The sequence below is a fragment of the Callorhinus ursinus genome, unplaced genomic scaffold (genome assembly GCF_003265705.2).
Source record: "Callorhinus ursinus isolate GAN/ISIS: 27379988/994484 unplaced genomic scaffold, GSC_fseal_2.0 scaffold12, whole genome shotgun sequence".
NCBI lineage: Eukaryota > Metazoa > Chordata > Mammalia > Carnivora > Otariidae > Callorhinus > Callorhinus ursinus.
In genome coordinates this window covers 59,781,061-59,809,013 of record NW_027397074.1, presented here as the reverse complement: position 1 = coordinate 59,809,013, position 27,953 = coordinate 59,781,061, and the positions used below count along the sequence as shown (strand labels likewise).

Sequence of the window (27,953 nt, the reverse complement as noted above, 5' to 3'; positions counted from 1 at the left end):
GATTTCAAACTCCATGACAATTCACCATGTAATTAAGCTTGGCTGCTTACATAGCACAGGGAGCAGGACAGATGACAAGCCACACAACAAACAAGACAACAGAAGGGTGCAGGAAGTTCATGAACCGAACGCGAAGTCAGGCTGGGGGCGCACAGCTGAGCTAAGGGCTCCGTCTGGTCCAGGTCAGCTCTCGGCACTGACTGCTTCTGATGTTCCAGCAGGGAAGGCTCTCGGTTCTGTTCGAACGTCCATCAGGCAGAGCCTTCGGCGGCAGTTGCCTTTTTTAAGGGGTCAGACATAGAGGGGTCAGGTCTGAAGAGTCTGTTTTCTAACCAAATCCTTCCCTTTTTAAAGAGAATGAATCGGTTTTGGGTCTCTGCAGCCCTCCTCTGGTTCTGCTCTGTTGTCAGTGCTGGGGGTTCAGCTAGCGTGGGTGCCGGCAATGTCTCCTGGCTGCAGGACCTTACCTGCTTGCGTCATTGCTTGACACAGGCTCCTGCTGGACAGGAGAGACTCCATTCTGCTCTCTACAGATCTCTAAACGGTATGCTGAGTGAAAACTTTACTGCAAAGAGTATATACTGTATCACTCTATTTATATAAAGTTCTAAATTAAGTAAAATTAGTCTAGGGTAGAAAAAAATCAAAATAATTCTATTTATTTATTTATTTGAGACAGAGAGAGAGAATGAAAGAGAGAGAGCACATGAGGGGAAGGGTCGGAGGGAGAAGCAGACTCGATCCTGGGAGTCCAGGATCATGACCTGAGCTGAAGGCAGTCGCCCAACCAACTGAGCCACCCAGGTGCCCTGAAAAATCAAAATAATTCTGATGGAGGAAGGGGATTTGCTGGTAAGAGACATGAGGAACCGTTCTGAGTAATGTTCTGTATTTTGACAGGGATTTGGGTTGCACAGATGTATGCATTTGTGGATGCTCACCCTGTAGTTTGCTTGAGATCTGAGCATTTCATTTTATAGAAATGTTATTTTAAGATATAAATAAATACTAAACTCTAGTTAATATACATCCAGAAGTATTTGAGGGGAAGTGTACTGATGTCTGAGATTTACCTTAAAAGGCACCAATTAAAAAATGGATTAATGGATAATAGTGACCTAGATAGTTGGATATGTGATAATATGTTTTATTTTTATTTTTATTTTTTTAATTTTATTTATTTATTTCAGAGAGAGAATGAGAGAAAGCACGAGAGGGAAGAGGGTCAGAAGGAGAAGCAGACTCCCCGCCGACCAGGGAGCCCGATGCGGGACTCAATCCCGGGACTCCAGGATCATGACCTGAGCTGAAGGCAGTCGCTTAACCGACTGAGCCACCCAGGCACCCTGATAATATGTTTTAAATAAACACAAGGATCCAGTTAGAAACCATATATACATTCAAGTTTGCTGAATGTTTGGAGAAGTAAATAAGGGGAATTATAGAAATGTGATTAAACAGGCAGAGCTTTGGTCTTAAATTCAGAAAAACAGGTTTAAATGCCAGCTCAGCTACTTCCCATCTGTGAACTCATGAACGAGTTCCTTGACCTTCCCTCAGCCATGGTTTTCTGTTCTGTGAAATGCAGATACTGGCACTTAGACAACAGGGTTGTAAAGATGTTTAGGCAAGAGAAGATACTGGCCCTTAGCTTCAAATGCCTCATCGTTCCTTGAAGTTCCTCATCAGTTACAATTCCAGGGATCACCGTGCTTTTGGAAAAGATTTTTTTTTTCAGTGAGTTAGAATATTTGAACTTGGGGACCTCTCCAGGTCTCTTTTAACTAGGATTTCATGTTTGGATACAGTTTTTGAAGTAGTGTTGATGAGGCCCATAGCCAACGGCCAAGAAAGAATTCTTGAGATATCTTTGGTGCAAAATGATGGTTTTATTAAAGCATGGGGACAGGACCCGTGGGCAGAAGGAGCTGCTGCTGCCCCTGGATTGTGAGGAGTAACTGATTATATCCTTTTCAGTTGGGGGAAGTAAAGGGAAGGGAAGTTTCAAAAGGAGTTTCATCTGCTAAAGAAGACTCATAGGCTACCACAGGCCTTGTCCTTGTTGGACTAAGATTGTTTTTTCCTCTAGCAAGGCATTAACATTAAGACAGTTGGGAGCTTCCTGGAGGAACTTTATACTCTGCCTGCCTCAAGTATTTGTCAAATGGCTGCAGGTGATAAGGACATTTAATTTTATTTACATTTCTTTCTGCCTTTGTTTCCCACATCAGGTGATTCCTAACTGAATTTTTAATATTTTTTTTAATGAAAGGCCTCTCTACATTTATTTTTCCTTATATATGTGCACAGTTTACTCATCAGGACATTATTAAACTTACTGCTATGTACCCCTTCCACTCACTAGTAAGATAACATGCCACACACGACTTTGAAATTTCATAGGAAAATTGTAGCAGTCCCCAAAAGAACATAGGAAGTATATTTCTTTAAAAAAAAAAAAAGATTTTATTTATTTATCTATTTGAGAGAGAGAGAGAAAGAGAGAGAGTGTGTGCACAGAGGGAGGGGAAGGGCGAGAGGGAAGGTGGGAGAGAATCTCAAGCAGACTCTCTACTGAGCGCGGAGCCTGAATGGAGCTCAATCTCAGGACCCTGAGATCATGACCTGAGCTGAAACCAAGAGTTGGACACCTAACTGACTGAGCCACCCAGGTGCCCCAGGAAATATATTTCTTAATCTTTTACTTGATTTATAATTTTTTCCTCAAGATTTTTTATCATAATGATATGATATCAAAGAAATCACTGACACAGTGGAGGAAACTCAAGTTCTGAAAAATAAACCACTCTTAAACCTCCAAAACAAGAAAAGAACTTTGAGATTTATAAGCCAGCAAAAAACAAACAACAAAACCATCATGTTCAAAATAGAGGGTTTCTTTTTTTTTTTTTAAATGATTTTGTTCATTCACTCTAAAAACTTAGGACTCTGACACAGAAGTGATTGCACAGAACTCCTTGAATGAGCTTACATGAGAAGTGCTCACTTCATGCTTGGTCATAGTCATTGCCACCATCAATTATAGCTCATTACACTGACTCCAAAAGGAAAGAGCCTGCCTTGAAACACCAACACAGCTGGGAAACACTGAAGATTTGGCATGAGAAAGCAGATTTAATTTTTGTTCCTTTCTATCAGAAGAGATTTTATAGCAAGAAGAAGTATAATAGATGTACTTAACATAGTCATAAAAAAGGTTTAAATTTGAGACTGCTTATCTTTTGGAATGAAGCCTTTGGGGAAATAACAGTACTCTTTTATAGTATGACTTTTAGGAATTTTTTAATAATGAAGAGTTTTTATTAGCAAATTAAATGTGTTGAATATAAAGTTTATTGTCTTAAAACACAGGAAAATTGTGTTTGGGTACATCTTTTAAAATATTACCTTTTGAGGAAATCTGATTTCTCTATGTTTAAAACAAACTACTTCAAAATACTGACATTTTGAATTTTATTACAATTTTTTCTCTCCTTTTTCTTTGGTGCTGAAATGGTAAAACATTTCAGCTTTGTTCTTTAAGCTAAGCTCCACTTTTCTTTTGAATTTCTATTCTCAGATATAATAGAACAATAAATTTGTATATAAACATATTCATGTAAAAATATATAAGAATAAGCTACATTTGTATATATTTCTGTTTAACCTAAAGGTTGCCTTCTTAAAAGATCCTCCCCCAAGGTTTATATCTGTCGAACTAAGAGAAATTGCTGTAATACAAAACACCATCAATGCGTTTTTCCAATGGTAAATGATTCTTCATACAAATAAAAAAGGGAACACAAAACTTTCAGTATGTGTGGTGCATATTAACAACCTATCCCAAAAGAAATTTAACTCTGAATTACATTAGCTCCTTTTAGAAGGTAGTTCTCAACTGGAGGTGATTTTCGCCCCTGTGAGACATTTGGCACTGTCTAGAAACATTTTTTGTTGTCATGATGAGGGCAGAGGGATGCTTACGGGCATACAGTGGGTAGAAACCAAGGATGCTGCTAGATATCCTACAATGTACAGGAAAGGCTCCCAAAACAATTATCCATTCCAAAGTGTCATTAGTTGTTACAGTTGAGAAACCCTGCTCTAGAAAAAGAAAATAACTCAAAGGACAAAGCCCATGTAGTCCATTAAAGATAGACAATAAGATACTTGATGAAGGTGGTAGCATACATAACAGTGTACAGTTTCGTGTTCTACCAGTTCCAGTTTACATTCCCACCAGCAATATACAAGGGTTTCCTTTCCTCCATGTCCTCACCAGCATGTATCTTTTATCTTTTTGGTAATAGACATTCTAATACATGTAAGGTGATATCTCATTGTGGTTTTGATCTGCATTTCCCTGATGATTAATGGTGTTGAGATCTTTTCACACCTGTTGACCATTTGTGTGTCATCTTTGGAAATATGTTTAGTTCCTTTGACCATTTTTTAATCGGGTTATTTGGTTTTTTTGCTAATGAGTTGTATGATTTTCTGAGATATTTGGATATTAGCCCCTTGTCAGATTAGTGGTTTACAAACATTTTCTCCCATTCCATAGCTTGCTTTTTCATTTTATTGGTGGTTTCCTTTGCTGTGCAGAAGCTTTTTAGTTTGATATAGTTTCACTTGTTGGTTTTGTTTTGTTTTTACTTTTGTTGCTTATGCTTTTGGTGCCAAATCCAAAATATCATTGCCAAGACTAAGATCAAGGATCTTACCCCTATCTTTTCTTCTAAGAGTTTTACAGTTTGAGTTCTTACATTCAAGACTTTAATCCATTTGAGTTGTTTTTTATGTGGCATAAGATAGGAGTCCAATATCATTCTTTTGCAGGTGAATATTCAGTTCTCCCAGCACCATTTTATGGAAAAGAGTACCGTTTCCCCATTGTGTATTCTTGGAGCTGTTGTCAAAGATTAATTAACTGTGTATGCATGGGTTTATTTCTAAGCTCTCTATTCTGTTTCATTGATCTATGTGTTTGTTTTTATGCCAATACCATATTGTTTTGATTACTATAGCTTTGTAATATAGTTTGAAATCACTGCAAGTTTGTGCAGAGGTCCTGGCAGGCCCTTGCCATTAGCAATCAATCTGTACTGACAATCATTCTCCCAGTCAGCTGGCTCCACTGGCCTCTGAAGCATCCACACCACCCATGGGACATAGGAACCTTCAGGGACAATGGGAGCCCTGGTTGTAAGGACAATGAGGGATATGGCAATAAGGGAAAATGAGTCATTCACAAACCCGCAAACCTCTACCCCTTCCCAGTCTCTGGGCAGTTTTCCTGTCTGTCTGTGTTCAGTAGCCTTCCCCCCTAGCCTCTCTTCTTCAAAAGTCTTAGGCTTTGGGGCTCCAATTTCATTCTTTTGCAGTGGATATCCAATTTTTCAAAACCATTTATTGAAGAGACCATCCTTCTTTGCTTTTGTCAAAGAAGACAAGAGCCTTTGAGTTCAGGCCCTTGTGCTTCACATCTTCCCCAATTCCTAAGGCAGGATATCCCCAAGCCTAGCAAACCTACTTAAATTGGGGAAGAGGGAAAACTACAGGGAGAACAAATATTCAAATTAATATTTCAGTAGATTGTCCTTTTACACATCGTTTATTTATGATTTCAGTATGTGAGCTTCATCAGGTGGTAAATGCAGATTTAGTCACATCAATATTCAAACCACAGTGTTCCAATTACCCACCTGCTGACTATGGGAAATTCAGGCTTTGTCATAGAACCCCAATCACGTGTTGCTGTGCTAACAAATCAGGACGATTTCACTGTCCCACAATAAAGATAGCTGAGTTCCACAGCAGAATCTGGAATTCCACTCTCATCTTTGTTGCCATACTACGGAAACTGTTGCCAAGTGAAGCTTGAAATCTGTTAACATCAAAGTTGACAAAAGTAGGCTCTACTTTTGAGACCACTGTGACTGCAGTTGCTAAGTAGAAAATTACTTTATTGCTCTTGAGAAAAAGAATGAATCTTCTGTGTTACATTTAATAGAGGTAGGGAACTTATCCTTTGTTTGAAATCTAGAATATTCTGGTGACTAGTGGTAACAGCTTTTTCGTTGGTCATGACAGCAAGCCAAACTGGGATTTCAAAGCTCAGGATAAGACAATTCTGTGGGGTGGCACTGCCCGTGTATAGCACACTACTTCCTCTGGTTCTAGTACCACCAACAATGCCACAACAGTGTTTCAGCAAAGATTTCCCAAGTAATGAGGTGAGAAGTAGTAAAACTGCCAAAAATCAGCTGTGTAGTTTTGAGTAGAATCTAAACTTTGCTAACCAAGCCTCTATTGCTAGATCACCAGACTCCATTTTCCCTTTTTCTCTGCAAACTAGCATTTATTGGAGCCCCCTTAACCATCAAACTGTCTGAGTCTCATTGATGAACAGAGGTTAAGACTTTTTCTTTCTGAGCTTCATGACCTCTGTGGATGTTAGGATGCAAATGGGTATTTGGAATTGGGGCACCACCAGAAGCCACTGAGCCACAGTATGTCAAATCCTGATTTAAAGAACCTCTCTCTGAGTATTGTTAAATCGAGATTCCTTACAATGAGGGCTCTAATTGGTGCCCAAAGTAGAAAAATTCATATAAGAAGCAACCATTACAAAAGGTTATTTTAATAAAGTTTATTTTTGTCAGTTTGCTGATTATTCAACTATTGTCCACTTATCTTGCACCAGATAAGTTCTAAGATGCTGAAGCCTATGGACTGCATCTGTGGATTGCATGTGCCAACTGGCTCCCATTTGTAGTCAGCCAATTGGAGACATCAGTAAATTAGAGGATGCTAGAAAGAGGTTTGTGTGTTACCCATTCCCTGTCTTCTCTGAAATGTGTTTCTTGGCAGCGTTTCACATCCCCTCCACAGCTTCTGTCCTGCACTCCCTGTCTAGCAACTCCCACTCTCACTGGGCTCCTAACAACATCTCTATATTTCTAGTCTGTAAATTCCTCAACTTCTTTGTTGGTTTTCTTAATCTTGCCATAATTCCTTAATTTCTCTATTCATTAAAGTCTCATATCATTTGAGTTTGATTCTGTTTCTTTGTAGGGTTCTGATTGTTACAATGACTATTCTACTTATTACACATATTACATGAGTTTTTTTTTTTTAATCACTCCATTCGTGTTATAATTTAGTCTTCTTGAACTACAGTAGTAGATGAAACTCTTCATAAACAGCACTTACCAGAGAAGGGGGGGAACTCACTGCCATCCACCACCAAAAACATTATAATAGCTCTGATTTAGCAGTTAAAGGATTAGCTTTCATATTACTCAGATTACTAGGGAACATGAAAAACAAGATCTCCTTAAGACTTCCTACAATACAGAATGTTCACTAATACCAATAAAATTAAACTAATCTTAGCAGTAGATCATTTTGCATGGACAGCCGTTTCCACTGGCGATGTGCCTATCATATCACTGTGTTATTTTCAATATATAGCAGGGCTGGAGATTTATTAGACAGTTTATAGCACCAACAGGTTATGCTGAGCTCAGCAGCATTGCCAAGCGAAAAGAAATATATGAGGGCAGCATTTGTTCTAAACAAAAAAATCTAAGCATATTTCTTCCTTATTTAAATTTGTTCATGGAAACCATTTTCCACAGGTAAGTGAACAGTGAATGTGTTTGCAATGTGCTATTGCATTCCTACCCAGTGCAGACAAGAGGGGAACCATGTTTTCATAAATAAAAAGCGACAGACCATGTCATTGGCCTCCTCTTTAACTCCTCTCCCCATGGGTGGATGTGTGGTAGGGGAAGGTTCTGCTTCACACCAGGCAGGGGAATTGAATATTGATGGAATTTGCTGACAGTTTGTGGATGAACAATTCAGCAGAGAACACAAAGGTCATGTTTGCTCTAAATTTAGTGAGTTTAATTTGATTTGGCTAGTTAATTATAAATATAGTGCTTGCAAAAGTAAATCAGGTTTAAAAAAGAACCACACTTCAAGGAATCTATATATTATTTAATTTTCAGCCATGTTCTTTCCAGTTACACAACTTTTTTGGCATGGAATCCAAATTTTAAAAGTTAATGTACTTAAAAAAAATCTGGGTATAGTATTAAATCATTTGTAAATGTCTTTGATAATTTATAGATAGCATAAACTAAGGAGTAGAAGGAAAACCATTGTTGAGACATGATTTCTTAAGTCACCTAAAATTTATTCTTTGTGTCCCACATAAGTCAAATTCACAGTGAATTCTGAGAGACTGCTCAATAAGTCATTGTGTTACCTCCCCTGTTCTCAGGACTTTTCTTTCACTTATGCTAATTATATGCAAGGTCTTAGGCAAAACATTTGCCTCATTACCTAGACCTGGCATCTACAAAGATATTTTAAAGATACCAGCCATCTCAAGTAGGAAATGTAATTAGGGGCCTCCCTATCTTTCTATTACAATGGATTAAATTTATAGAAAATAAATAACTCAAAGAGGTTTAGCTACAGTAAATCCTTGGATAGCATAAAAGTAAAAGCTGAAATAAAATATAACTTCAGAGTTAAATAAAAACCATTTTGTAATCTGGATGCATAGCTTAAGAATTTATTTTTACAGATGAAAAGGCTAATTTAAGTCCTTATCTATTATATAAACAGATTATTTGTAATAGTGCTTGACACTCTAAAGGACAAAAAGATATAAAGCACCACCACTCAAAAAGCTGTGCTTACAGAGATAAAATATATTCATATATTCCCACAAAAATTATTCAGTATCCGATGGCATATGACAATGATGTGATAGCATATTGCTGTGAAATGATGTCTTAGTTTGGGTTTTTAAACCATGCATTCACATCCTACGTTCAGTATTGGTATCAACCCCTCCCGAGGCACTTCATCAAGTGCCAAAGCCCTTCCTTCCAGCTCACTCACCTCGCCTAAGGCCGTCCTTACCTTCTCTAGTGAAAATAAACCCTCTTCATGACAGTTTCTGCTGGTCCAAACTCCCAGCTCAAAGATCTCATAGCAATGTTTTGATCAAGTAGGGTGAGACTGACAATACAGAACATTTCTACCCTGAGTACGGAATTGCAAAGTGAAAAGAGGAGGGAAAAAGTTTTCTTCCACCTTTTTGGTTTTGGGGTTTTTTTTTTCCTTCCCTTCTCTTTCTGTCTCTTTTTTTTTAATTTCCTGTAACTGACAACTGCTGGCTAGATATTACTGGCAATTTATATTTAAGACTCTTCTAACATATAGCTTGAATTTATATATTGAATTCATTTTTTAAAATTTTATTTTCTAATGAACACCAAAAAAAAAAATATAAGACCCCTCTTATAGAATAGGTTACACATATGATCTTTAACTTAAATTAATTCTCATAACAGATCATGTTGTAGATGAAACTGAGGTTTGGTTTGGAGACCTACCCATGATTTCAGAGGTCAAAAATGGCTGGGCATAGATTCAAATCCAATCTCTCAATGGAAAACCTGGAATTTTTTCTACCACTCATTGAGTTAGGGTTTAGGATTTTATCCTGTTATGTTGGGGCTAAAGATTGAAGACCAGGACCCAGATAATCATAGCAAGGCTGGAAAGTGGATTTCTTCATTGGTCTCTTTTGAAGGGTTGCGGGCTGGTAGGCACCATGAAAAAAAATGACAACATAAAATATATATTCAGAATAATATAGCCTAGTGGTTCTTAGGGAAGAATAAAGTCAACAGCTCTGAATATGTATGTGAGTTTACAACAGAGAAATAACACAGAAGTCTAGTCTTTTATTATTATTACTATTGTTTTTTAACTGGGGTAGAGGTAGCCAACAAAGACCAAACATCTGAAAGCAAGAAGTGATTACTCTCACCTGATGTGGTTCCTCAGACTTTAAATAGCCCCACAATAAGTTTCAAATCCTAAGGGAGAGGAACAAGAAAACATTTGGTGCCTAAGGATATGAAAGAATGGTCAAAGTTCATAGATGTGGAAGGCTAGTTCCAAATAATGTAAAATTTATTAGAAAATAAAGTTATGGTGCAGAAGCTCTTCTTGATGAAATCCTAAGAGTTCATTTTTGCTTTTATTTCCCTTGCCTTTAGAGACATGTCTTACAAAAAGTTGCTTTGTCCAAGGTCAGAGAGGTTGCTGCCTGTGTTCTCCTCTAGGATTTTGATGGATTCCTGTCTCACATTTAGATCTTTCATTCATTTTGAGTTTATCTTTGTATATGGTGTAAGTGAGTGGTCCAGTTTCATTCTTCTTTATGTGGCTGTCCAATTTTCCCAGCACCATTTATTGAAGAGGCTTTTTTCCACTGGATATTCTTCCCTGCTTTGTCAAAGATTATTTGACCATAGAACTGAGGGTCCATTTCTGGGCTCTCTATTCTGTTCCATTGACCTACGTGTCTGTTTTTGTGCTAGTACCATGCTGTCTTGATGATCACAGCTTTGTAATATAGCTTGAAGTCAGGCATTGTGATGCTCCAGCTTTGGTTTTCTTTTTCAACATTCCCCTGGTGATTTAGGATCTTTTCTGGTTCCATACAAATTTTAAGATTGTTTGTTCCTGCTCTGTGAAAAATATTGGTGGTATATTGATAGGGATTGCGTTGAATGTGTAGATTGCTCTGGGCAGCATAGACATTTTAACAATGTTTATTCTTCTATCCGTGAGCTTGGAATGTTTTTCCATCTCTTTGTGTCTTCCTCAGTTTCTTTCATAAATGTTCTGTAATTTCTAGAGTACAGATCTTTTGCCTCTTTGGTTAGGTTTATTCCTATGTATCTAATGGTTTTTGTTGCAGTTGTGAATGGGATAGATTCCTTAATTTCTTTTTCTTCAGTCACATTGTACTTCATCAAGATAAAAAGCTTCTGCACAGCAAAGGAAACAATCGATAAAACTAAAAGGCAACCTAGGAATGGGAGAAGAGATTTGCAAATGATATTACAGATATAGGGCTTCTCAAACTCAACACCCAAAAAACAAATAACCCAGTCAAGAAATGGGCAGAAGACATGAACAGACACTTCTCCAAAGAAACATACAAATGGTCAAAAGACACATGAAAAAATGCTCCACATCACTTGCCATCAGGGAAATACAAATCAAAACCACAATGAGATACCACCTTACACCAGTCAGAATGGCTAAAATTAACAAGATAGGGAACAACAAGTGTTGGTGCAGATGTGGAGAAAGGGGAACCCTCTTACACTGTTGGTGGGAAAGCAAGCTGGTACAGCCACTCTGGAAAACAGTATGGAGGTTCCTCAGGACATTAAAAATAGAGCTACCCTATGACCCAGCAATTGCACTACTGGATATTTACCCCAAAGATATAGATGTAGTGAAAAGAAGGAGCACTTGCACCCCAATGTTCATAGCAGCAATGTCCACAATAGCCAAGCTGTAGAAGGAGCTGAGATGTCCTTCAATGGATGAATGGATAAAGAAGATGTGATTCATATACACAATGGAATAATACTCAGCCATCAGAAAGGATGAATATCAACATGGATGAATATCAACATGGGTGGAGCTGGAGGGTATTATGCTAAGTGAAATCAGTCAATCAGAGAAACACAGTTATATGGTTTCACTCATATGTGGGACATAAGGAATAGTGCAGAGGACAATAGGGGTGGGGGTGGGGAAACTGGGAAGAAATCAGAGAGGGAGACAAACCATATGAGATTCTTGACTCTGGGAAACAAACTGGGGGTTGCAGAAAGGGAGGTGGGTGGGGGGATGGGGTAACTGGGTGATGGGCATTAAGGAGGGCACATGATGTGATGAGCACTAGGTGTTATTTTGAACTGATGAATTATTGAACATTATATCAAAAATAAATGATGTACTATATCTTGGCTAATTGAATTTAAATTTAAAAAATAATAATAAAAAGAAAATAAAGTTATGGGGGCTCACTTGGTTGGGCAGCCTACTTGTGATTTCCACTCAGGTCATGATCTCATGGGTCATGGGATGCAGCCCTATGTTGGGCTCCAAACTCAGTAGGGAGTCTGCTTGAAGGTTCTCTCCCTTTGCCCCTCCCCCAGCTCCAGCACATGTGCTCTCTCTCTCTCTCTCAAATAAATAAATCTTAAAAAAAAAAGTTCTCTGTTACTCATATATTGAATACTTATGCTAGTATTTCTACACATCTGCATAATATTAACTAAAAAAAGAAAAGTTAACATATGATATGTGTTAGAATTTACTAGATTTTAGTTATGTATAAATTATAATACATTAAAGGGACACAAAAATGCATTATGAAATCTACAGTTTATTTTTATATTTTTCCCAAAAAGTAGCAGCTTTCCCAGTGTTAATGTCAGAAAAAAATAATGTGTATTATTTCAGTCAACAAATACTTAACAAATCTATTACAAACTGTAAGGAATACAGTGTATGTAAGTTAAATTTGAAAAATACATTTCCTAAAAGAGCCGTGAATCATCAATTTTATTTGTGAAACTCAGATGCCACCTATTGTTTAGAAAAATAAACACATCATTTTTGTTAAAATTCTATTTTTCTAACAATTTTCATGTCTCTGGAGAAATATGAACACTGTACACAGAGAACAGAACCTGGCTCTCTAACTGTACAGAATAATTAGAGGTTTCAAGGACACAGAAACACTGAGTGAAGCTCTCTGATATTTATATTAGGTGGGAAGAAGTAAACTATTCTTCAGTACCTGTATCTTCAGAGGAGCACATTTTGCCCTAGTAATTATTTTTATATGTATATAATTTTCATTTTTATTTTTTTATTTTTTTTATTTTTTTTTAAAGATTTTATTTATTTATCTGACAGAGACACAGCGAGAGAGGGAACACAAGCAGAGGGAGTGGGAGAGGGAGAAGCAGGCTTCCCGCTGAGCAGGGAGCCCGATGCGGGGCTCCATCCCAGGACCCCGGGATCATGACCTGAGCCGAAGGCAGACGCTTGACGACTGAGACACCCAGGGCGCCCCTAATTTTCATTTTCAGATCATTGTAATTTCCCATGCAGTTGCAAGAAGTAATAGAGAAATCTTACTTATCTTTTACTCTGGTTTCCCCCCATGTAAAACTATACTTGAGTAACCAGGATATTGATGTGGGTAGGATCAGGGCATAGTATTTTCATCATCACAAGGATAACTTTTGTGGCCTTTTTATAGCTACACCCACTTCCTTCTTACCTCCCGCCAGCTCCTTAATCCCTCATAGTCACTAATCTGTTCATTTCTGTAATTTGGCATTTCAAGAATGTTATACAAATGGTATCTACCATACAGTATATAGACTTTGGGGACTGGCTTTTTCACTCAGCATAATTCTCTGGAAATTCACCCAGATTGTGGTGTGTATCAGTAGTTCATTTGTTTTATTGTTGAGTAGTATCCAATGGTATGGACATACTATAATTCTTTATTCACTCCTTGAAGGACATCTAGGGTGTTTCCAGTTTGTGGCTATTACAAATAAGGCTACTATTAACATGTATGTACTAGTTTCTGTGTGAACATAAGTCTTCATTTCTCTGGGATAAATTCCCAGAAGTGCAATTGCTGGTTTGTATGGTAGTTACATGTTATTTAAAGAAATTGCCAAGTAAGTTTTCCAGAGTGGCTATACCATTTCACGTTCCCATCATGATGTGTGAGTGATCCAGCTTCTCTGTACCCTAACCAGAATTTGACATTGACTCTGTTACTTATTTTAGCCATTCTGATAGTTATGTAGTGGTATCTCATTATAGTTTTAATTTGCATTTTCCTAATGATGTTGAAAATCTTTTCATGTGCTTATTTGCCATCTGTATATCCTCTTTGGTGAAAGGTCTTTTCATGTATTTTGTCCTTTTTCTAACTGGATTACTTTATTTCTATTATTTTTTTTACTCTCCAGTTTTGACAGTTCTATATGCATTTCAGATACAAGTGTTTTGTCAGATATGTAATATGTAAACATTTTCTTCCAGAATGCAGCTTGTATTTTTATCCTCTTAACATGATAAAACAGGGTCTTTCACCAAGCAAAAGTTTTAAATTTTTATTCAGTCTAGTTTATCAGTTTTTCCTTTTATAGACCATACTTTTGGTTGTCAGGTCTAAGAACTCTGCCTAGCTTGAGAGCCTGAAGACTTTCTCTTGTTTTTGTTTTCTCTAAAAGGTTCCTAATTTTACATCCTAAGTCCACAATCCACTTTGAGTTCATTTTCATATAAGATGTGAAATTTAGGTCGTTTTATTTTCTGTCTGTGGATGTCCAATTGCTCCAGCACCATTTTTTGAAAAGGCTATCTTTCCTCCTTTGGATTGTTTTTACAAACTTGCTTTGTCAAAAGCTAGGCATATTTGTGTGAGTCTGTTTCTGTGTTCTCTCTTCTATTCCATTGATATGTATGTCTGTCTCTCCACCAATACCACAGAGTCTTGACTACTGTCGCTATATAATAAGTTATTAAGTTACATAGAATGATTCTTCCCACTCTATTCTTCAAAATAACTTCAGCTCTAATATTTCCATTGCCTTTCCATATAAGTTTTAGAATCTTAGCTATATCTACAAAACATCTTGCTGAGATGTTGATAAGATTGCATTAAACTTGCATCTCCTTCAAGAGAACTCTCATCTTTACTGTGTCTTCTAATCTACAAACACATTATGTCTCTCCATTTATTGAGATTTTCTTTGATTTGTTTCATCAACATTTAGTGTATACAAAGTTCTGTACATGTTTTCTTAAGTATTTCATTTGTTCATTGCTAATATATTAGAAATATTGATTTTTATATGTTTATCTTATTCTTGCAACCTTGACCAACACATATTTTAGTAGTTCTTTTGTAGATTTCTTCAGATTTAATATGTATTTATCTCATCTGAAAATAGGGACAACTTTATTTTTTCCTTTCTCATCTTTATGCCTTTTGCTTTCTTTTCTTGCCTTCATTCACCAGCTAGGACTTCTAGCACTATGTTGAATAATTAAGTCATCTAAATTTAGAATTTTCTTTGTGGGAAGGTATTTAGCTATATACCTATATATCTTTAACAGATGTCTATTCATGTTATATATTTCCTCTTGAGTGAGCTTTGGTAGTTAACATCTTTTAAGGAATTTGTGCATTTCATCTATGCACTTAAATTCATTGAAAGTTGCAACATTATGCCATTAAAATCCTTTTAATGTCTTTAGGATCAGTAATTATGGCCTTATTCATTTCTGATTTTAATTTGCAGCTTCTTTTCCTTGATCATTCTGGCTTTAGGTTTAGTAATTTTAGTGTTGCTGATTTTCATTGCTATTTCATTGATTTCTGCTTGTTTATTTTTTTCTTCATGCTTTATGTTTTTTTCCTAGTTTAAGGTGGAATTTTAAAATGAATGTTGAGACAATTCTTCTTTTAATATAAGCATTGAGAGCTATAACTTTCGTTCTAAGGATAATTTTAGCCACTTTGCTAAAGCTACATAAGAAGCATTCTACAAATTTTTACAGGTTCTCAATTCATTTTCTTTTAATTTATTTTTTAAGGTACCTTGTGATTTCTTTGAGATGGGATTAATTAGAAGTATGTTGCTCAGTCGGTTAAGCTTCTGCCTTTGGTTCAGATCATGATCCCAGTGTCCTGGGATCGAGCCCCACTTTGGGCTCCCTGGTCAGTGGGGAGTTGTGCTCTCGCTCTTGATCTCAAATAAATAAAATCTTAAAAAAAATAATTTCAAAATATTGAGGGATATTCCAGATATGTTTTTATTGATTTCAAGTTTCATGGTTGTCATAGAACATAATTTTAATATTTCAGTCTTTGTAAGTCTGTTGAGATTTGTATTGTGCCCCAGAATATGGTCTCTTTGGGTGAATATTCTATGTACACTTGAAAAAAAAAAGTGGGTTCTTCTACTGTGGATGGAGTGTTCTATAAATATCAATTATGTCAAATTGGGTAATATTCTTTCCATATGCTTACTGATGTTTTTGTCTACTTGTTCTATAAATTAATGAAAGAAGGGTGTTGACGTTTGAAACTGGAATTGTAGATTTGTCTCTCCTTTTAGTTGTATCAGTTCTACTTAATGTATTATGTATACTTAATGTAATCTGTTACCATATGCATACATATTTAGGGTTGGATTTTTTTCTTCATTAAATGAACCCCATGTCATTATGCAATGTCCCTCTTTATTCCTGGTAATATTTCTTGTTCTAAATCTACTTCACCTAATATTAATATAGCTAATATAATTTTCTTTCAATTATTGTTTATATGGCATATCATTTTCTTATGTTATTTTTAATCCCTCTTTGTCCTTATTTTAAGGTGGGTGTTTTATAGATAGTATAGAATTGGGTTTTGCTTTTTTCTCTGATATTGATATTCTCTGCCTTTTGACCAGGTGTCTAGAACATTTACATTTAATGAATTATTGATATGTTTAAATTTAAATGCCATATGTTACTTGTTTTCTACTTATCCCCACTTTTTGGGCCTTTTTCCTCTTTTCCTACCTTCTTTTGGAATAACTGCATATATACTTCTTATGACTACATCTTATCTCCACTATTGACTTATTGGTTATATCTGTTATTTTTAATTTTGAGGTTGCTCCTAGAATATAATATGCACATACACCTACACACACCTTATCACAGTCTGTCTTCCAATAACATTATACCATTTCACATGTAGCATAAGAACCTCATAATAATATGTTACTATATCCTCTACTCTGAGTGTCAAATCAAGATATCCATAATCTGTATTCTTATCTGGTGCTCAGGGGTTTCTTCCAAGCTCATGTAAATGTTGGAAGAATTCAGTGATTTGTGACTAAGGTCTCCTATTTCTTGCTGGCTCTGAGTTAGGTGATGCCCTGAGCTCCTAGAGGCCATTCTCATGTTCTTGCCACATGGCCCCCTTCATCCTCAAAACCACTAAGAGAATTTTTCTCTCTTCAAATCTTTCTCATACTTACATCTCTGACTTCTGAGTCTGGATCCCTAGATCTATATTTAAAGGACTCCTGTGATTAAATTAGGCTCAAATAGAATAAGCTCCTTTTTGCCATTTAAGATAACGTAATTACAGAAATGATATCCCACTGTATTCACAGGTTCCACCCACATTCAAGGTATGCATCACTGGGAATCATCTTATTCATTCTGCCTATCATACAAGGCAGGGAGACTCATATAAGCTAAAACATAATTCGTAAAGAAGAAAAATAAGATATTTTCCATCTGTAACTTCTCCAGTTAACTAAACCTTACTGGACAGTAAAATTTTTTTCATCTTACAGTGCCATGTCTACTACATGCCAGACATACAATGAGAACTCAGTAAGTATTTGTTGAATGGAACACCTGACTCTCTTTGTAAATAACAGAAGTTTAAAGTATACATTGATTAATATTATTCTCCAGCAGTCTCAATTGCCTTAATTACTCAAGGCAATCAGGTGTCCTAGATTCCACTTGTAGGGCCTCACTGGTTGAATACTCCAACAAAATCCCAAGTGAAATCAGTTTCTAATAAAAGAAGCATAACCCCACTCACTATGTCCCTGAATTATGAGAGCTCTAAATAAGAAAAATGCAAAAGGAAAAAAATCACTCATCACACATGCATATGTAATGTAAATTATACATTGATGATAGTAATCAGGAAGTACGATCTATGGAGCACTTGCTTGGAATCTGGCAGACAAAATCAGAGAGGCCGTGCTTCGAGATAGGTGATATACTGCAAACCATTTCTAGTCTCTCTCCACTCATCTTTCGGTTCTTTTGAACACACTTGTAATGCCCTTTCCCATTTCAGCTTTGTCTAGTTGCCTCTTTTGCCAGCTCCCTCTATTTCTTCTTTGCTACTTCTTTCTGCCTCTTCATTTTCCTTTCTCTCCACGTATCCTCCCCTCTCCATTTCTCCTCTCTCTCATTAGATCCCTGTTCTCCTCTCCACTATATACTGCCTCACCTCCTCTCCCCAACTAGTATTGGCTCTTTTGAACAATTGTTGCTTACCTTTATGTGAATCAGCTCTTCATCTTCTGTTTCTGAATATTGTCTATAATAAGAACAGTATGTTTTATCTATAAGTATATGTATCTCTAATATCAGCCTATAAAGACAAAAAGAAAGATTAAATATTTTTATCTTATATAATCTGAACTGGTACACAGGAATGGAAATCACACATTGCCCCAGAATATCTCTGATCGGTTTCCATCTCTGTATACATCCTGTATAGAACCCTTTTACAAAGCTGAGCAATACTTAGATTGTCCACTAGATGGCAAATGATCACATAAGGAGACTGACCATAGAAAAAAGATTTTTATAGAATTAGAGATTTGTTATAAAGAAAAAGCAGATTTTTTTAATAAATAAAATAAGTACCAAATAAAATATCCTAAAACACCTTAAGCCTTTTTCCAGGACAAAATCCTTCCAAATTCCTATTACCTTATAATTATTTATGAATCAGAAACAAAGCAAAAATAAATAAATAAAAGGTTATAAAGAGGAAATGTTTCCTAGCTATTGGGACTAAATAAATGGTTCACAATTATTCATCATTGAAACAGAAATAAATAAAATGAAAATGTACTATAAGCAGCCCTGTCAGTAAAATGGTCTAGATTTACAAACACTGTAATCACTTATAAGTAGTTAACTATGTCTAAAGGGGAAATATGAATGATCATATGAATAGGAAATTTTTTTTTAAAGATTCTATTTATTTATTTGGCAGACACAGTGAGAGAGGGAACACAAGCAGGGGGGTTGGGAGAGGGAGAAGCTGGCTTCCCGTGGAGCAGGGAGCCTGATGCCAGGCTCACTCCCCGGACCCTGGAACCATGACCTGAGCTGAAGACAGGCACTTAACGACTGAGCCACCCAGGCACCCTGAGAACATATTTAAATAACATAACAGTTTAGTGAAGGATAAATATATTAGTGGGGGTGTTTATTACTACAAGGAATTGCCAAATTAAAATCTATTAAACCAAATTAAAATCATCTCTAAATATGCAATAAAAATGACAAGTAATACATCAGTAGCCTTAATATTCAGGTATTCATACAAATCAATGAACAAGAGGGACTACATCAAACTAAAAAGCTTCTGCAGAGCCAAAGAAATGATCAATAAAATGGAAAGGCAACCTATGGAATGGGCTAACATACTTGCAAATCATATATCTGATAAGGTGCTAATATCCAAAATATATGAAGAACTCATACAACTGAAGAGAACAAAGGCTAACAACCTGATTTAAAAAATGGGCAGAGGAAATGAATAATTTTCCAAAGAAGATACAAAAATGGCCAACAGGTACATGGAAAAGTGGTCAATGTACAACTTACTTGGGAAATTGTGGATCAAAACTATAATGGGATATCACCTCACACCTGTTAGGGTGGTTATCATGAAAAAATACTTCTCTACAAGATAAACTATTACAAAAGGAAAATATATACGATTAGGGTAAGGGTCTTGAGATGGGAGACTATCTTGGATTTTTTGGGTGAAACCAATGCAAATAGACTCCTTAATTTGTGAAAAGGGGAGGAAGAAGAGTCAGAGAAAGAGATGTGAGGATAGAAGCAGAGGTCCGAGTAATTATTTCTGGTATTCTAGAGACAAAGGAATGTGGTCAGCATCTAGAAGCTAGAAAAGACAAGGAAACTGATTCTCCCATGGATCTCCAGAAAGGAAGGCTGACATCTCAATTTTAGCCCCGTGACACCTGTTTTGGGCTTCTGACCTCCAGGACTGTATGATAAAAAAGTTTGTGTTGTTTTAAGCCACTGTGTGTGTGGTAAACTGTTACAGCAACACTAAGAAACTAATGCAACTCCTTAGGAAAGAAATATCAGCTATTTCTTTTAAAGCAAGAAAGTGATTACCTAAACTTGAGTAAGATTCACTTAATATCTCAGAAAAGACTACAGGATAAAAGCATCCATCTTATGTAACAGATAATGAAATTTTTTTCCCTGTAGCTGGTAAAATAATTGTGGAGAAAGGCCTGATTTCTTGATAATGTTCTTAGGTAAGCACATTTTAAGGGAGACACACACTCTGGAGCTGACAGGTTGCTTGCGAGTTTCATAGGCAGGAGGAAAACAATTCTGCATAATAAAAGAGACTGATAATGGAGTGCTGGAGTGAGCTACTCTGGGACAACTAGGGGAGGGAGGCAGATTCCAGGAGTAGAACACAGTTTATGTCCTGGGGACTGGATGAATGAAATGTCAGGAGCTACAGAACTCCCTTTCCATTTCTATACTGATCAGCTTTTGCTAGGGTAATAAACAATCTCGTAGTCTCAGTGGCTTAAACAATAAATTAAATGTCTCGCTCATGAGTGTTGGTTGTGGCTCTGTTGGGCCCAGCTGGGTTCCTGGTGTCATCTAGGCCTGGGTTCCGAGCTGAACTATGTGTGTCTCATGTAGGGACCCAGGCTGAAGAAGTGCTATCTAAGCATAGTGTTCTCACAGAGGATGGTAAAAGTGCAGGCGGGTGATGGGCTTCTCTTAGAAGAAGGCAACCTGTCACTTCAGGAAGAGGAGAGTGAATATTTGCTGACCAATATTGCAATCTACTATAATCCTATAACATTTCAGGCAAACTGGGAAACTAATGGTAGACCTGGTGTCGTTGGAAATCTGGTGAAAGCCAGTGTATGCTGAGTTTTGCATTGAAGTCTGCACAGGACTGAAACAGTAAGCCTGAGTAAGGAAAACAGCCAAAGAAAAAATGGGGCTAGTTTTATTTCTTTAACCCAAAGGAAAAGAAAAGTGAACCAACATTTTGATAAGTAACGTCTCTTTATCAGGTACTGTGTTGAATAATTTCATTCTCATTTATTTTCACAGGTTTTTGAGGTAAGAAAACAAGCTCAGAAAGGTTAAGAATATTGCCCAAGTTCCTATGGTTTGTATTCCATGATGGTAATTCAGGAATGTATCATTAAGGAAAGTTGAATTAAGGAGTCAAAGGGCATAGGAAGTGACTCTTTAAAAATGGAAGGCTAGAAAAATATAAAAAGATTTCAACCCCCATCACAATTGGGAAGAACTTGTTTTGCATAGAAATGAGGTTAAAACAAGCTGGATCAGTAGACCAGGCAAAGTCATGGTCCATGGATTTCTGGAACAAAGTGGTACAGCTCCAGCCCCCAGGAGACTGTCTGATGCCAACCAAAGCTACAGTTTTAGAGAGATAACCAAGGAAATAAATTCAGAAGAATTTATAATGGAACTGAAATAGGGGCACTACTGGCCCATTAGAAGTACCTTTGAAAGTTAGAGAAATGTGCCTTTTCTTCCTTTGTCACAGACCTGTGTCAAAGTACATGGTTTGGCCAATCCCATTATGCCATCATCCTAGTTTGATTGGGGTAAGAAGGGGGAGGTAGAAGTTAAGGACTCCAGTCATAAAGAAGGGTATTCCTCCAAGCTGTCCACATGAGTGAGAAAAGTAGTCTATTTATATGGCTGTGTAGTGGAGGTTTAAATAGTCACCTAAAGTTGGATATGTATTAGCTGGTTTTTGTTGTTAAACTTTTTTTAAAAATTATTTATTTATTTTTATTTGAGAGAGAGAGAGAGCCGGGGGAGGAGCAGAGGGAGAGGGAGAGAGCGAATCTTAAGCAGTTCCTCGCTGAGCACAGAGCCCAATGTGAGGCTCCATCTCACCACCCTGAGATCATGACCTGAGCCAAAACCAAGAGTTGGATGCTTAACCTACTGCACCACCCAGGCACCCTTGTTGTTTAAACTTCTTAAAGAAAGAATAAATGTGCTCTCTTTTAGATATTCCCCAGCACACTAAAAAGTAATTCACAATTTGGCAACATTCTAAGATTTCAGATACTTAGGAGGAGAATTCACAGCAATGAGTCACAATTAGACTCAAATATCATTGCACTATACCTACGCTACAACATACTGTTTTAAAGTATGCATTTTCCCCAAATGGGTAATTAACACGAATTTAGTTAAAAAATATACAAAGTTCTTTCGCTATTGTATCTATTTTTTTAGTTAGATATACCATATCAAAATTCCACCCAACCTTCAGGACCCATTTCAGATCCCAGACTAACCTTGGTCAAGGTTCCACAGATGATATTGGGTGATCCTCTAATTCTTGGGTGTTTTGCTTATGCCTCTGTTATGAATTAACTTTTATGATGATGGGTAAGTTTTTATTGGAACACTCAGAAAAACTCGGCTTATCCTTCAAGCCCAGCCCAAGAACTCTTTTTTATTTAAAATCACCTTTGGTACCTACTCTAGGTAGTTTGTCATTCCCTCCCTTTATGCTAATATTAAAGGTAGAGCACACATAATCTGACCTTCACTAACTTATATAGTTGAGAAAGATTGGGGAGGGTGGAGGTTAACTGAACATTTGTGAGCCCATTGAAGGCAGAGGACGTAAGATACCTTTTTCATCTTTGCTACCCTGAAATAATATAGAACTTAGATCAGAGTTTTTAAGCCTGGGAACTATTGACACTGGGGGCCAGGGAAGTACTTATAGAGGGTTGCCCTGTGCATTGTGGGATATTTAGCAGTATTCTTCTTCAGTCTGAACAACCAAAAATCTCTCCAAATGTGGCCAAATATTCCCTGGGGGATAAAATTGCCTCTGGTTAAGAACCACTGATCTAAACCATACCGTGTGTTGACCTGATGTCAGGAATTGTCACATTTTTTTCCTCCACTTTACATCTTTCACATCATGCAGCACTAGAAAGGAGTTCAGCAAATGTATTTGAATAAGTGATTTAAATAAGTTGTGAACAATACTAAAATCTTTCCTCTGAGCCATTAAAAATAGGGTTTACAGCAATAATATCTATTCATGAGAGAGATGATGTGGTATATTGGCTAATGAGGCAAATTTTGGAGTCAGACTGGGTAGGTTCAAATCTATGGTACACGCGTTTATATCCCAGCTCTTAGCTTCCTAGTTCAGTAACCTTGAGCAAGTCATTAAACTTTGCTGTACCTCAGTATCCTCATTATAAAATGATGATACAAATAGTACTTACCTCAACAAGACTAAGTGAAGATTACATGATAAGCTATGTAAAACACTTGGAGCAATATGTGACAAGTGTCGGTTGTTATTACATATGTGTATGTGTGCATGTGTCAGTGTACTACTATATCATGTCTATTATAGAACAAACATATACAGTCATTTTCAAGGCAACATAGGATAATAGGTATAAAGAAGTTCTGATATTTTCTTTCCCCACCCAGTGGATTATTTTGTTCGTATGTCTTGAGTGCTATGTGTTGCTCTTTGATGAGTTCTGCTTTTAGGATCACGCTGAGGATAGATTTGGGATTGGCATTCCTCATGGCCAGGAAGCTGCATACTGAAGGCTCCTGTGGAGATGGACTGAGGTTTGTGATCTGGCAAAGAGTTAGATCCAGTGGGCCGTTTCACATTAAGTTTTGTGTTCACTTTCTCATCTGCCACCCTCAAGTTTCTGTTTAAACAATACATCCTGGTTTTTACCTCTGCTCCATGAAATTAAGGGAAAGTTCTGTGTCCAAATTTGCACTAACGAATTTAAAAGGTAGATAGAAACAGAGGTTGTTACTTAAATGTTTATCCGTTCATTTGACAGACATTTACTGAGCACTTAATGTGCCAAACCTTGTTATGGAAGTTGAGAATTAGCCTGGAACAAAGCATAAAAACTTGCTGCCTTCTCAAGACTTACATTAAGATAGCAGGAAGAGCACTTTTGGAAAGGAGAACAACAAGGGTAGAGGCCATTAGACAGGAATACGCTTAGTATGTTGGGGAACGACCAAGAAACCACAGTGGTTGGAGCAATGGGAGCTTGAGTAAGAGGAAGGACTTGAGGCCAGAAGGGTGGGATCACCCTTGTTGGAGTAGGGTCACAGATTGCACAGGGCCATGGCGTCAGTATAAGAAATTTAGCTTTTATTGCAAGGGATTTAGGAAATAATTGAAGTATGTTTAGCAGACAAATGATACCATCTGAAGGCACTTTAACTGAATCATTCAGGCTGCTGGGTTCCAAATAAACTGGCGCAAGGGTGGTGTGCAAGGGCAGAAGCATGAAGACCAGTCAGGATCCTCCTGTAAAATATTAAAGTAAAATAGTGCAAATAAAAAAATATGATGTTGTCCTGTGCTACATGGATAGCAGTGGTCAAACTCGGTATGTATTTTGGAGGTATTGTATTTAGGTTTTGCTGACTGATTAGCTAACTGATGTAGCCACTGAGAAAGGGGGAAGTTAAGGAAGACACTAAGACTTTTGACCTGAGCAACTTTTGACCTGACTTTTGAAGAATGGAGTTACCTGTTCTTAAGTAAGAAAGACAGGGACAGAGTGGAATGTGAGGAGGTCAGTTTAGACGTGTTAAATGTGAATCTGTAAGCAACTAGATATAGTAGTCTGGAGTTCAGGAGAGAGGACCAGATTAGAACTCTCAGTTTTGGAGTTGAGAGCACATGGATGGCTTAAAGCCATGGGCGAAATACGATCACCCAGAAGGGGATCTGGATACAGGAATAAAACAAATGAATTCTGGATGTATTTTGTAGTTAGAGTTAACAGGATTTGCTGGCAATTTAAATGTAGATGTAAAAGATAAGACTCAAGGATGACTCCAGAGGTTTTGGAGGGAAAAAAAAAATGAAGCTATTGATAGACTGATCCTGGGGCTCTCCAACACTAGAGCTAAGGAGGAATCAGCAAACCAAGAAGGAATGGTTAGAAAGGAAGGAATCAAACCAGGGAAGTGTGATATCTTAGAAGCCAAGTGAAGACAGTGTTTCAAGGAGCAAGCAATGGTCCTTGAAACCTGTGTCAAATGCTACTGGATTTATATGAAAACTGAGAAATGACAGTGGGATTTCACATGATAGAGGTCACGGGCAATCATACTGAAAGCAGTGTCAATTGAGAGAGATGGGAACAAAAGAATGGTTGCTAAGAGAGTAAATCTTAAAAGTTCTTACCACAAGAAAAAAGTTTTTGTAACTTTTGTAACAGATGGTAAGTAGACTTACTGTGGTGATCATTTTGCAGTATATTCAAATTATCGAATCATTACGTTGTATACCTGACACTGATATAATATGTCAATTATACCTCAATAAAAAAATAGGCAATGATAGGATTTGCTGTGAGAACAGAGGAAGAAAAATTATAGACAGAGATTACAAGATTATAGACAATTTTAAGGAGTTTTGCTGTAAAGGAAATGAGACAATGAATGGTTACAGAGAGAGATGTGATCAGTTTGATTTGTAGGATGGACAAATATTAGCGTGTGTTTATGCTAATAACAATTAGTTATAGAGACAAACTTTATAGAAACATGAGAAAGTAAGAGGTTGCTTAAGCAGTGTTCATGGACAGGCTACAGAGGATGTGTTCTAGTCCACAAGAGAAGGGCTGGCCTTTGCTAGAAACATGGACACATCATCAATAGGAACAGAAGAGAAGGTAAAATATTTTTTGGGAAAGGATAGGCAGATAGGTGGATGTCCTGGGAGACCACAGAATTCCTCTTCTGATTAATTCTCTTTTCTCAGTGGGTCAGGAAACCAGGTCATCAGCCAAGAATGAGTTTGGAGAGAAGTTATGAAATGGTCAAGAAAAGTGTGAGTATGAATGGATCAAGGAAATATTTGAGGGTTGCTGGAAAGCATTCCAATCCACTTAAGATGAATTTTCATGAACTAAAAGTGAGACAGGACAGCATGGCTTTGTTTTTTCCTTTAGTCAGAGTGGCTCAGGACAGACCATTTTAGATGGGAGTTTTAGATTTAACTAGGACTGAGGTTTAGGCAGAAAGTAAGAAAAAGATTGAACGCAAACATTGAAGGTACATGCAGGGGAGTGATGATGATGATGAACAATGGAACTTAATCTAGTTAAGTAGGCTAATGTGTACACAGAGTGGGGTGATCAAAGTCAGTGAAAGGTGGTAGAATTAATGGACTGTAGGTGCAATGAATTGGAAACCTTTTTGGAAGTTTGTGACATGAGAAGACGAACTGGAATATGAGAGGTAGCATTCAAAAGTAAATTTGAAATTGAGATTATAGAGGGATCTCAGTTCAAGTCATTAGGTCTATCTTCGAAGAAGAAGGGGTTATTTGTAAGAAAGTTGGTAGGTTTCTGCCAAACGGCTCTTGATCTACAAGTAAGATCGAAAGTGTAGCAGACAGAGATCTTAACTGAGAATCTGGGTCTGGACGCCTTCAGTACTGAGTCCCTACAGGTGTCTGGAGTGCTGCTGCTGTGCCAGGCCCTGGGCGTTGCTAGGCAACTGAGGAGGGTGTGTTGCCCCAGGCGAGTGGTTCAATCCCTTTCTTGTCTAGATCACTTCCTGTCACTGGCCCACTTCCGGTCTCTGGCTAGCTTGGACTCTGGGGTGAAGACACGCCCAGAGATGCCCTTGAGCCGGGTGGGGGGGGTGGGGTGGGAAATGAGCGGGTGAGGGGGGTGGGGAGGTAGGGAGGGGCCAGGCCCAAGGGGCAGGTGGGGCCGTTGGGAACTTCAGGGACACCCTGATCCTACTGAAGGACTTGTTTCCTGTGCCGCCATGAAGAAACTTTTCACTTTCTGGAGAAGGAAGGATGAGCCCCACAGCCCCTCCTCACACCTGCCCATAGGCCGGGCCAGCACTCATCACCCCACCCAGCCAGGCTACAACCTTCGAGATAAGGATTTAAAGAAACTTCACAAAGCTGCTTCAGTTGGGGATTTGAAGAAGGTGAAGGAGTACCTTCAGCTCAAGAAATATGATGTGAATATACGGGACAGAGAATACAGGTGACCAGACTGATGAAGGGCAGTGTGGAGAGGAAGCCAGCTCCACTGGGTCCTGTAATCAGTAACAGGACTTGTCTGGGCTGCTTCATTGGTTGTCACTCCGAGTTTCCCATAGTGGAGAGGTCTGATAACCATTGTCAGGGCGTCACACTCCCAACTTCCAGCTTGTTACTTCTTAAAATGCTTACCTGCATATTTGAGGTTATTTGTGTCCTCCCTGATTGCCTCCACTCCTCCCACTGCATTAATCTCCACCTGGTACTTCACCCTTTACCCAAACTGCTGGTTTTTAATTTTATATATATTTATATATATATATTGTCCCCAGTCACCCAAGATTTACCATAGTATTAATGTACTAATAGGAAAAATGTAGAGGAGACCTCCCAGAACAGTGGTTGTTAAGATTTTTAAGACATTGAGACAGCAAAACAGTTTTTTCTTATGTGGATCTTTTTATGTGGATCTCCTATGATTTTTTTTTCCAATTGCAGAATATCTTCAAAAAGCCCAGAACAACCACTTACTGCAAAAACAAAAGTAATTTTATATATTAGGAAACAAAGAAGTTACGTGTTTGGTATTAATAACAGCAAATATGTACTGTCTATGCCTACCTTAAAATCTCATGGGAAGTTTTCAAGTCATAGAGTATGAAAAACATCATTTTTCATCATAATTGGGTAACTGGAAGCTATGGTTATAAAGAAGGTTTATGTCAGTTTGCCAATAGTTTTATGTCCTTCCCTCCGACAAAAACAGAGTTATCTAAATTATTCCAATTTTTATCCTATACCACTCCATTGAATTACATTACGGGGTCATGGGTAACCTCAGTATGACTTCATTCAGGGGTCAATTCTCAGTCTTACCCAGCTGGCATCTCAGCCAAGTATCTTACTTGCCCTATCGGTAGTATTTGGAAATAATGTCTTGTCTTTCAGGACCCTTGGTTCACCTGGCACCTCTCCTACTTCTGTGGGCACTTCTTTCCAGACTCTTGCCGATTTCTTTTCCTCTTCCTGTCTGGTAAATATTTGAGGGCTCGGAACTTGAAATGATTCTGTGTGTCTTAATCTTCACCTGCCTGGTGAAGAG

General features: G+C 37.6%; 1 protein-coding gene and 1 long non-coding RNA gene across 4 annotated transcripts in view; one reads left to right on the top strand and one right to left on the bottom strand.

Moving 5' to 3' along the window:
* On the bottom strand, nt 1–27,549 carry LOC141373896 (uncharacterized). Of its 3 annotated transcripts, none has more exons than XR_012380294.1 (3): nt 27,473–27,549; nt 18,025–18,121; nt 1–278 (listed from the first exon to the last, which is right to left on the bottom strand). It is a non-coding gene; the product is annotated as an uncharacterized lncRNA (long non-coding RNA). The 3 variants fall into 3 exon arrangements; XR_012380296.1 differs by having other exon boundaries at nt 18,025–18,067; nt 27,473–27,544; XR_012380295.1 differs by lacking the exon at nt 1–278 and adding an exon at nt 9,988–10,909.
* ANKRD7 (ankyrin repeat domain 7) overlaps nt 411–27,953 on the top strand; it is a 54,143-nt gene continuing 26,600 nt past the window's right edge. Inside the window, 4 exon segments of the mRNA XM_073899118.1 lie at nt 411–544; nt 17,301–17,340; nt 25,610–25,678; nt 26,632–26,855. Of these exon segments, the coding sequence (XP_073755219.1) occupies nt 17,305–17,340; nt 25,610–25,678; nt 26,632–26,855 (329 nt within the window). The 5' untranslated portion in view covers nt 411–544; nt 17,301–17,304.